At 36.4% G+C, this 11,530-nt stretch overlaps 2 protein-coding genes across 4 annotated transcripts in view; one reads left to right on the top strand and one right to left on the bottom strand.

Moving 5' to 3' along the window:
• The window catches only part of LOC107004679 (serine/threonine-protein phosphatase BSL3-like), a 10,546-nt gene extending 8,120 nt beyond the window's left edge, over positions 1-2,426 (top strand). Inside the window, exons 15-22 of one of the 3 annotated variants that reach the window (XM_015202980.2) lie at positions 342-426; positions 514-612; positions 689-888; positions 965-1,040; positions 1,602-1,737; positions 1,829-1,965; positions 2,047-2,110; positions 2,182-2,426. In XM_015202980.2, coding sequence (XP_015058466.1) covers positions 342-426; positions 514-612; positions 689-888; positions 965-1,040; positions 1,602-1,737; positions 1,829-1,965; positions 2,047-2,110; positions 2,182-2,195 — 811 coding nt within the window. In that variant the 3' untranslated portion in view covers positions 2,196-2,426. Of the gene's footprint in view, positions 1-341; positions 427-513; positions 613-688; positions 889-964; positions 1,041-1,465; positions 1,503-1,601; positions 1,738-1,828; positions 1,966-2,046 lie in introns of those variants that run through there. The other 2 variants (XR_003575160.1, XM_015202979.2) reach the window with 2 other exon arrangements.
• A 777-nt stretch (positions 2,427-3,203) lies between these two features.
• Positions 3,204-10,146, bottom strand: LOC107003213 (J domain-containing protein spf31-like). Its single transcript, XM_015201506.2, has 9 exons — positions 9,984-10,146; positions 8,911-9,001; positions 8,763-8,823; positions 7,022-7,099; positions 5,662-5,735; positions 5,143-5,256; positions 4,958-5,065; positions 3,665-3,703; positions 3,204-3,542 (listed from the first exon to the last, which is right to left on the bottom strand). The coding sequence occupies exons 1-9, from the start codon at positions 10,106-10,108 to the stop codon at positions 3,456-3,458; spliced, it is 777 nt and encodes a 258-aa protein (XP_015056992.1). The 5' UTR covers positions 10,109-10,146; the 3' UTR covers positions 3,204-3,455.
• Positions 10,147-11,530: the final 1,384 nt, after the last annotated feature.

The following is an 11,530-nucleotide window of genomic DNA, read 5'->3' on the forward strand; positions in this document are numbered from 1 at the left end:
CTCCCCCCCCCCCCCCACCCCAAAAAAAAAAACACAAAATTAAAAAAAAATGAAAGTGTTTGGTGAATGGTGTAAATCAAGTTGAGATCTACATGTAACCATGACAAGTAAATATCTCCGTTCAGGCTTTTGTCCATTGTAACACCTCTTTGGAGGGCTGTTGCAATGTACATTTTTCTGTTTCTCTCTATCCTTGGCTTCTTAGATCTACCAATTTTTGTAGTTGATAGCTAAAATGATCTTTTTCCAATGTCAATATGCACTTCTAATGCTGTTCCTTTGGTACTAATTCTTTTTTCAGTAAAAGCTAATTTGCTAATCTTGTGTAATCGATTCTTCAGGTATATTGATTACCTCTTCTTGGGAGATTATGTTGATAGGGGCCAGCACAGCTTGGAGACCATTACCCTTCTCCTTGCATTAAAGGTATCTATTTGCTATTTACTTGTGATACATTTCCACTTTCGGAATTGCTCTTTACTGATTTTAATGGCACATAACTGTTTTTGTTAGGTCGAGTATCCTCACAATATACATTTAATACGTGGGAACCATGAAGCTTCAGATATAAATGCGCTCTTTGGCTTTCGAATTGAGTGCATTGAACGCCTGGTATGCTACTATCATTTACCAATTGGAAGTCCTCCTTCCCTCTTCTAGTTGGTTACTGATCTTCTTTATGGAGCAGGGTGAGAGAGATGGAATCTGGGCATGGCATCGGATTAATAGATTGTTTAACTGGCTTCCTCTGGCTGCCCTGATCGAGAAAAAAATCATCTGTATGCATGGTGGGATTGGAAGGTCCATTAATCACGTTGAGCAAATAGAGAGTATCCAGCGTCCTATCACTATGGAAGCTGGCTCAATCGTTCTGATGGATTTGTTGTGGTTAGCCCATGTCTTCTCTTTTTCCTTCTTCCATTTTGACATTGTCCTATTTTCTAAAATTGATTTATGCATCTAGGTCTGACCCAACAGAAAATGATAGTGTTGAAGGACTAAGACCAAATGCAAGAGGCCCTGGCTTGGTAACTTTTGGGGTGAGTAACTTATTTTACAACTTCTTTGAGACTACTGATTCTCTTAATTCTTCATTTCACTACTCTTAGATATTTTTTTTAATTTTAAAAGCTGCAATATTCTTCTTCATTTGGGAGAACTGAAGTTAGTAACAGTGACTCATAAAGGAATGGAATTTGACCCAAAAAATCAGTTGCCTCCGTCCACCCCTTGCTATCTTTTGTATTTCATCACTGCGCAGGCTGTCATTTCTTACGTATTTTTTCTTAGTTCCGTTGGGCTATTGTAGCTCCTCATCTGCAATTGTTCTTGTCTTCATTTATTTCTATGGTTGGACAATCTTAATTTGTCTGTCCAGGCTCTTTTCTTTAAGAAGTACTAAATTCATAATCCTTGAAACAATATTATCTTAAAAGTTCTGATGATTGGGATATCATTTTTCTAGCTTTTGGTGTTGGATCTTTGGTCCATGACAATCACAGGTCATTCCTCTTTTTAGTTGCCAGATTTGTTGATTGCATGTAATTTCTATAGCATCATTCCTCCACTGCACTTATGTAAAAACTTTCCTTAACATGCAGCCCGATCGTGTGATGGAGTTTTGCAACAACAATGATCTTCAACTAATAGTCCGAGCCCACGAATGCGTGATGGATGGCTTTGAAAGATTTGCTCAGGGGCATTTGATTACGCTTTTTTCAGCCACCAATTACTGCGGTATGTTTGTTCTTACTGATTTTGGATGCTCAGAGGATTATTTTCGACGTTTTTATCTATATAAGAGGACTCTCCTATTCTACTGCTGCAGGTACTGCTAACAATGCTGGTGCCATTTTGGTACTGGGTAGAGATCTTGTTGTGGTTCCAAAACTCATCCACCCAATTCCGCCAGTTTCATCGCCTGAAAATTCACCTGAACGGCATATAGAAGACACTTGGATGCAGGTTGTTTTTTTTTCCCCATATATCTTTTTGTGCTTTGATCTAAGTTGTGTGGGTCTTGTTAACACACTCTATCTGTTATAGGAGTTAAATGCTAACAGACCCCCTACACCAACCAGAGGCCGTCCCCAAGTTGCGAACGATCGAGGTTCTTTTGCTTGGACTTAGATTCTTTTCCTATACTTTGAGCTTCATGCTCTTAACATCTGGGATTTCCAGTGATATGTACATAGGCATGAAGCCATTTGTGGAGACAAATATATCCTCTTTGAAGATCTATAAGGCTTTTGAGGCACTCAGCACAATAGACAACAACAGCCCTTCAGACAGATTGCAGGCACAGAAGCAGTTGAGGATCTTCAAAAGTTTCCCATTGTACATTGACAAACAAAATCATATCATATCATGTATTACTATAAGTGGGAACAAAAAAAAAAGTCGAAAGTGGTTTTACCCCTATTAAATTATTTTTTATAAAAAATTAGATGTTTCCAAAAAAAAAATTATTTTTCACCAAATTATTACGCATCATTAATGTTTCAATGAGCAAAAAAAAAAAATATCTCTTTTCAGGAATTCAAAGGTTATTTTAAAATTTACAAGCAATTTATAAATTGTTCATGTATTAGCTTTTTGTCATGTTGTCCAAGAAAAACAGTTGATATTCTTATTAATTATGCACATTTTCTTATAATTTTTGGATTCATATTAAAATATAATAAAATTATTATCATATCACTAATATGTTGACTATTTATGATAAATATATTAATTTGTTAGCTAAAAATGTTATAAACCTAGCTAAACTAAATAGAAAAAGGAAACAAATATTCAGTTAGAAACTAAAGTAGACGCATGTATCTTGCAAAGTTATTCATGGATTATCTTTTATATATATATATATATATATATATATTTATTTTGATATTATTTGACCTTCTAAATTTTTATGTAACTTCTCACATATTGCAATTGTTGTACTCCTATAGTCCTTATACAATCCTTGTGTATGTAGCATTGTCCTTTTTCAGTTTTTTGTTCATACAAAGAATCGAATAGCTTCGAGGTTTGATGGATAAAATTATTCAGTTTGTTAAAAAACAACTAATATATGTATGTCTTAAAGGAATCAAGATAACTTTATATATGTTCAACATCTCCACACGCACTTCTAATGCATATAATATATAACAAATAGTCATTTTTTCAACTCCTGTAATTGGAAAATAGCGCAACTATAATGGAGAATCAAGTTCTATATAAAAAACTCCACAACAGTGACTCGTATTTCACCTGTCGTATATCTAGCATATAACATATTCAGGATTCAGTTCATAAACAGAAATCTATGTCAAATGTACTTGTCTAATTTAATATACATCTAGAATAGAATGCTAAATATATTTTGCTGCAGAATAATTAAGTTAGCTACGGATACAAATTGATACAAGCTTTAAATATCACAGAAACAAAACTAGTTGCGTACATGTGTTTTAGCCTCGTTTCACAGGTCGTTGAACGTAAGATTTATTGGGATCTTCTGTTTTCAACTTTGGAGGTCGAATTTCTCCTTTCTTAACCTGCAGAAGCACAGAAAACTTGTTCATTAGTGTTCTCGTCGACCTATAAACATTCCCCTCATTATCTTCACATGGGATGGGAAAAGTATAGTGTTTGCAATATAAGGTAATAACAGTCTTACCTTCTTTCCTCCCTTCATGAAATCTCTCCAACTGGACACCTGATGAGAAATAGAAGAAAAGTTTTAGAAACTCAATTCAGTAAGTCTAGATTTTGGAACATTTCGATTGTCTTAACTTTACAATTTCATATTATCATGAAGATTAGGTTCAACACAATTATCATGTTCCAAAGACCTCTTAGGTTCAAACTATTATCACGTTTGTCACCCGGGATTTGTGGTAGGATGGATAGAATTCCTCCATCTTTAACCAGAAGTCTCAGCATTGAGACCTGAAAATGGAAAAAGTTCTGGTAGAGAACACATCTCCATTTAACGAGTCTTACGCAGCAGTTGGCACAAATCCGGATCAGTTGGTGCCCCAAAATGGATACCGACACCAAGTGGGAAACAAAAAAAAAAAGATTATTATGTTCCAAAGAACCCAAACACCTGTGTTACTAGTTGTATCATTTGCTACAAAAAAAATGACGCTGCAGATTCAAAGAAGAGTCTTCATAGTAAAAGTAAAGTTACATAATAGATGACATAAACCACTCAAGTTCATAGGCAATCGTCAACAACTTCATGTTCCTGAAATCAAGAGAATCATTTGATTGGCTCCTGTAGCACCATGTCTTAGGCTCTTAGCTAAGAGATGAGATACCCATGACCCAGCACGGAGCCAGAACCCCCTTCCCCCTTTAAGCAAGAAGGAATAGCCTTGCTTCTTTTTCTGCTCCTTTTAGAACAAGATAAGTGAACCAAAAAATACTTTTTATCTTAGAAGTTTACACAAAATACAAGAATACACCGAGATGCAACTTTCAAGTAGAAGTTACTTCAGGGATTTTATTTTATAACCACATCAAACACAAGCAGAGGACATACGAAAGATTAGATTTTGTGCAGAAAATGTAGATAAAATTGCACATATAATCCTAACAACTCATGAAACAAGACTATTAAGTAGTTTGTATAAACTTCGACCATGCTGAATTATTTGAAAGAAAAACATACTTCAAATGAACATACAATGGAATTCAAATCAGCCGGTTTAAATGGAAAACCAGATAACACATATACAAGCCACATGGGAAAAAACATCACCTCTACCTTCTCAAAAAAAAAAAAAGCATCACTTCTGAGAGAATAAAAAAACATGCCAAAATGTAGCATTGGAACTTTTTTTTGGATAAAACAAACTGTGAACCAACACTAGACAATTGACTAGATATATAGAAGTTTGTAATATAAGTCTGCAACGTTCATGTATTGGGAAACAGCAAGGTACATAATGCATTGAAAACTAACCCTGTTTTCTCTAGTTCCTTCCCACTGCTCTTCATGCTCACGCTTCCTTTTCCACAACTCTTTTGTTTCTTCCTCATCTTTCTTCAAGCGACCTTCCTCTTCCGATATCTACACAACATCAAGTTATAAATTCTCAGTTAAAATCTAAAAACATGTCGGGTAAGAGAAGAAACTGGTATAAGTACCCTCATTGCCATTTTTCTCCTCCTCCATTCTTGGTCCGTCAAGATTTCTTTCACCTTCAACTTCAGCTTATGCTGGAATTCTTCTGATTGCTCATGCTCTTGGTCGAACTTTCCCTATTAGTCAAGAAATCAACCATCTCAAATTAAGAAAACTAATTTTCATGGTAACACGGATTTCATAAATGCTCAATTAACTACTATCGAACATTCCCTTATCTCAGCCTTTGGGGTAGACAACATGAGGAATTCAACAAAAGTTCTATAACAGATAGGTGAGAGACTGTCCAAAACAACTCTAGTTGCTTGGAGAAAATCAAGGTGTCATATAAGCACAGTTCAAGGTGGTTGGGCAATGGGTTCTCAATGTAAGAAAAAAGAGGCCGACCAAAGCTACAGATAACATCAGGAAGAAAATTCCCCATTTCAAATCCAGGGACAACAATTCCAGCTAATCATAGACATTCAAGTTGGATAATCTGATGAGAAGACATTGCAGAAGAGCCTACTAAATAGAATTACCTCAGTAACTAATGATTTCAATTTACTAGCAGTATCTTTCTTAAGCTGCTTCTTCCACTGTGCTCTCAGCTCTTCTGATCATACCCAATGGGAAGAAAAATAAAGAGACATTTTCGTGTTAGACGCAAGCCACACAAAAAGATACAGCTCAATGAAGAACATTATAGTTTCCACTAATTTAGTGACAAAACAAGAACTTGCATTACCAAACAAAAGAAGCATTTGCCATGTTACTCTGCCCATAAAAGTATGGCCAAATATGTAAGAACTAATAGTTTTGACAATATCCACAATAAAATAATACTCCCTCCGTTTAAAAAGGATGGCCTAGTTTGACTTGGAACGGAGTTTAAGAAAATAAAGAAGACTTTTTAATCTTGTGGTTCTAAATTAAATTTATGTCAAATGTACCAAAATGCCCTTTAATCTTGTGGTTTTAAACATGCCACGTGGAAAGTTAAAGTTAAAGTGTTGCCAAAATAGGAAAGGAGTCATTCTTTTTAAAACAAACTAAAAAGGAAATAGGGACATTCTTTTTGAAACGGAGGGAGTAACAGAAACAGTTTCTACGAGTCTAGAGCCTAAAGACCAGAATTTGAAGCTAAAATTCCAAAATGGACATGAATTGTGGGATGAACCAAAAGGGACAACACGCCTCATCCCCAACGACTAGCAAAAAAGTTTGGAGGCCGAACGGCTGTTTGGTGTGCAGGCCATTTTTTAAAATCAATTAGTCGTGCAGCTTTACATGACTCATTTAATAATTTTATTTTAAATCAAGCGCTGGCCAGCCAACGAAAAGCCTTCTAAAAGAATTAGAAGCCGTTGGCTGCCACATGACTAGCTAATGATTTTATTGTGGAATGGTCTAGATTCAGATTCCTGAACATATTCCTTCTCATTTTTTTGAGGATTTGTTTCCAGTTGATTCCTTAACATTTTTTCAACTAGTAGTTTATTAACACATGACTAGTTGATTGAATCAACAAGAAACAAATCCTCGAAAAAATAATAATGATTTATAAAAAAAAAGGCTAGTCGTTGGCTGCCTAACACTTATTAAAACTATAAAACTAAATAAGTCGTGTAAAGCTGCCCGGCTAATTGATTAAAAATGGCCCACATGCCAAACGACCGTTTGGTGTGGGCTGTCAAACTCTTTTACTTGTCGCTGGGGATGGGGGGCTTTGTCCCTTTTTGTTCATCCCACAACTCGTCGTCGGTTTTGGAATTTTAGCTTCAAATTGTGGCCCTTTAGGCTCCCAACTCCAGTTTCTACCTCCTTAACTGATGTAGTGACAATGTCACAAGCAAGATAAAACAAAAGCAAGATTAAAATATGAAGAAAAGGGCAACCGACCTTTCGCTGCATTAACCTGGTTCAGAATATAATCCCTCTCCTGAGGGTCGAGTAATAATTGCTGGGCTTTTGCTAAAGCTGCATATATAAAATGAGAACAATTTGGTCAAAATTTTCCACAAGGAAGCAAAATTTTTTAGAATAGTGTTAACCTACTAAAGCAGTAAAACAGTCAATTTATCAAAATTTCACTCTGCAAAACTACAATGAAGCTCTAAAAGACTAAATTTGACAATAAGAAAAGGGTTGAACTCCTTTATGAAACACTCCAGTGCTGCTACTAATTCTGCACAAAACATGTCTACCATGATGGTTCTCCTAACAAATGAGGGATTTCTCATTCCAAACAGCTACTTAAACTGGTCTCCCACTAATGCGACAAGAAACACCAACAGGACAAAGATTGTACATATAACTTTGAGGTATTGCACTATCTCTGAAAGTGGATTACTTGAAATACTATTGAAAAGAAAAACATATTCCAACATTAGGTGTCTTTTACGAATTTCCTAGGGCTGCTATTTGAAGTGATAACAATGTTTGCTAGCCAAAAAAAAATTACTTGATATGGCAACTCTACACAGTTCAGATGAAGCAGGTTTTCAGGAAATAGAGGGGGATAGATGGAGAACTGTCTGATAGGAGCACGGCTAGTTTAACCAACTATGACGATCCATTTGAGCTCACAATAAGGATACACGGAGGAGCTTGGATGATCTTATGGAGCACAAAAGGGAGGGCTTCCACATATGGATGATAGTTTGGAGCCTGAGGGGAAGAGAGACTGCCAGGTTTGGTGATCAGTAAGCCTCACTTTGACAATACAATGCAGCACTTTGACGATGGGTAGCTGCAATGCCTCACTTTGGCGTTGGCAGCACCACATTGGCGAGCTCAAGCCACTTGGGCAAGCATCAAGCCAAGTTTGGTGATCAAGAAACACTTTGACAGTTTAGGATGGCAGTTTAGCTTTGACTGTTTTGTCTATTAATACACAAGTAACCAGTTTCAAAAATAATATATCTGATATGCAGAATGATGTCAGCTTAAAAGTATATCAAATAAAAACAACAAACTCATGTCACATGTACTCTTCCTTGAAAAGAACATCTGTGTCGGTGTAAGTTAATACAACCAGTACATGTGAAGACACTCTAGCCATATGATTGTACAAACAAATTGGAAAAGCACTAGTCAAGGAGGCCCTTAGAAATAACTCTATCACAGAAAGTACAAAGATGATCTCAGGATTTTTTAATAGTAGGCTAAGCAGTCATAGTGCTCCCAAAATAAACTGCTTCACATGATCTTAAGTGAAAAAACTGTCAAATGTTACTTGTGTGCATTTCATCAGCAACCACGAGTCATTAAATATTGAAAACAATTGAACTGCAAGTTCATTGAATCGGTTAGAAAGTTATCCTTGAGTCTCATTCTAGGGTTAGTTCAAAGAGACAGCTTCTGCTATAATTAACATTCTTCATCAGCACTAGGCAATTCAATGTGGCAAGGGGGTTTCTTGAAGGTAATTGCAACAAATTCGGGAAACTACACTCAGAATTATGATGCATAGTTGTATATCTTGCAGTTAAAATGCTATAGGATGTGCAAAATTCCGTTACTTCGCCAGATTTATCCTAACCAAAAGAGTTCGGACAAATGAGATAATCTTTCACTCCAGAAACTACCTAAAATGAATGGAATTATATAAAGTGGCACACAGAAAGAGCATCGTCCTCACCGCCAAATGCCTCCTTTGCTTGTGGATGCTTGCACTTGTCAGGGTGAACAAGCAAAGATAACTGCAGGTAATTCAAGTGAACACATTACATGATTGGCAGAATAAGAGAAAGGTAAAGTCAATGGAAAACATATTGACAAATTCACACCTTACGATACTGCCTTTTGACTTCATCAATGGATGAATCGAATGACAAATTAAGATAATCAAATGGATTCAACTTGAAACATGAAAGGATCCTGCACAGTTTTTAAATTCAAAACCAGATTACGACAACTTAGCATGATAGAAATAAAGTACAGAAAAGAAATAGATACCCTTCTCAGAAAAGAAACAAGAAATAGATATATAATTCTATATTGTTCTGACCAAACAAACCCCCCATATCAAAAAGCAAACACTCCAAGATGCACACACACTCAAAATATAATATTGTAAAGAAAAAGGATAGCTTAAGCTAACCAAACTAGTAGTGATGAGGGTGTTAACACCAACTTGCGTAAATAGAATAACTGACCCCTAGTATTTTATGGACGTACAGGTTAGCCGTCTTGAAATCTACATATAAATGAAACTTTTTACCTTACACTCTACCTCGACAGGATGCAACATCCAGAACTATCAGAACCAAAAACTATAGCTGAAGTTGGTGCAAAGAGGAAGGTTTTATAAGACGGGGGAAGCAAACAACGAGTGAATTCTATTCCTTTTCCAGGTTGGGATAATGGAGAGCTGTGTTATCCTGTGCATTAGTTTTTCAACCCCTTCAAAGCTGGACAGATATTTGTACATCCTGGCCCTTTTTGGCTGCAATTTTTACATTATCAATCCAAAACAAACTTCGAAACGGATTAGGAAAATGTCTTCTTTTAAATGGCTAAAGGCTTAAGGCTAAAGGTAAATGAGATCACATCAAACATTGTATTTAAACTATCAACACAATGCGATACAAACAATAGGTAACAACCATCCAAACAAACTGTAATTAACTAAACTTACTATAACGTGAAGTTTCCTACCATCCTTAAGCTTCCTTTCATCCAAATTCATGCTAAGATTACCCGTCCAAATTAGCATAAAACTACTCTAAGCACATCGGAGATATGAACATGCAAACAAAAACCGACTAAATGCCAAATAAATTCGCAACGATGAAGAACTATAATTAACATAATAAAAGTTTTCATATGTAGAGAGCGAGATAGAGATAAAGAGGCCAACCTGTTAACTTCATTATCGCGCTCAACTTCACTGACCTCAGCGAAGAATTGCTTCAGTAGTGCATCTTCCTGGGCGGCGATTTTCGCCGGCGACGGTGCGGTGGCTGTATCGCTGTTGTCTCCCATTGAAACGGAGCCTTTTGAGTTTCACGCTCCGATCCCAAAATGTTTTACGGTTTGATGCATTCAGAATTGGGCTCAATATGATTTCAGCCCACTGCTTCTAAAGGCCCATTGGGCTCAAATGATTTCGGCCCATTGGTCTCAATATGATTTCAGCCCACTGTTTCTAAAGGCCCATTGGGCCGATGTATGAATCTTAAGCGGGTTAAGTGCACAACTTGCACAAGTAGCCACTTTAAAGGTCGTGGGTTGATTTACAATAGTGGCCTTAAAAATGGATAGTCTTGAACTTTTGATCGCACTTTCCTTCGATCGCAAAAATTTACGTTTAATAAGTTTTACCCTCACGGGTCACACTTTTACGAATTTTTTTTGTCTATAAAATAAATGAGGATTAAAAATTCAAGATCGTTCATGTTCAAGGTCGCAATACGCAACAAAGGTGGTCATACACGAACTTTACTAGTGGATGGCGTATCTATTAGTAAAGCATTTTGTATCTTAAAAAGAAGTGAAATTCAGTTATATTTTTAATTTCTCTCTCGATGTTTAATATATTCTGAAGAACTTGATTAATTCAGATTGGTATAGAGAATCTCACACTTCGAAGGGGTTCAATGTTATCTAGCTAAGACGACTTCATACCTATAGCTTGAACCAAAAATCACTTCTCATAGACGAAGGAGTATTTATCACTTTACCTCAACCACTAGTGATACCTTTTCCGGTTATATGCATGATAAATTAAGTCGAGTTCCTCATGATTCATCTCATACAAGCAGTTTTTATGAACTCGTATGAAAATATTGACGGGTTCCCCCACCGACCCAGTGACACACCAACCACGCCCCTTCTCTTTCTCCGATCATAAAGCCCCCCGATCCCTTTATTTGTCTTTCATCCCCCCTGAATAAGTAAGACCCTGCTCTTTCGAATTCAAAAAAAAAGAGGGCTGGATTTGAACCAGCGTAGACATATTGCCGACGAATTTACAGTCCGTCCCCATTAACCGCTCGGGCATCGACCCAGGAAGAATCAATTTTCGACTTATTGGTAATCCATGATCAATTTCCTTTCGTAGTGCCCTACCCCCAGGGGAATTCGAATCCCCGCTTTCAGAAGAAAAAAAATCAATAGAAAGTAATAGAAAGTAGAATTCCTGAGCCTGGCAGAAAGTAATTCGCTGTTTTCGGAGGCAAGCGCTAGGTCAGAAAGGCGATAACTAAAAAATCTCCCCAAGTAGGATTCGAATAGACTCTTGACGTATCACTTAGAATTGTTTACTCTCTCAATTTGAAATTCAAAAACCCATCCCCAAATTCTATAACTATTTCCTAAATTAACTACATATGCCAATTTGGTGCATAATGAAGCATCTTTCAAGTTATAAAAAAATTGTGTTCTTTCAAAAAAGGAAATAGAAAA

Source organism: Solanum pennellii, chromosome 11, assembly GCF_001406875.1.
Source record: "Solanum pennellii chromosome 11, SPENNV200".
NCBI classification, from domain to species: domain Eukaryota; kingdom Viridiplantae; phylum Streptophyta; class Magnoliopsida; order Solanales; family Solanaceae; genus Solanum; species Solanum pennellii.

Bases quoted from the DNA above. Each gene is read 5' to 3' on its own strand.
- LOC107003213 (XM_015201506.2), bottom strand. From the start codon at position 10,108: ATGGGAGACAACAGCGATACAGCCACCGCACCGTCGCCGGCGAAAATC. The intron at 9,002-9,983 runs GTTGGCCTCTTT...AAAACTGTGCAG, and splicing joins CGCGATAATGAAGTTAACAG to GATCCTTTCATGTTTCAAGT. The intron at 5,066-5,142 runs GTACTTATACCA...GATGTTGTGTAG, and splicing joins GGAGAAAAATGGCAATGAGG to ATATCGGAAGAGGAAGGTCG.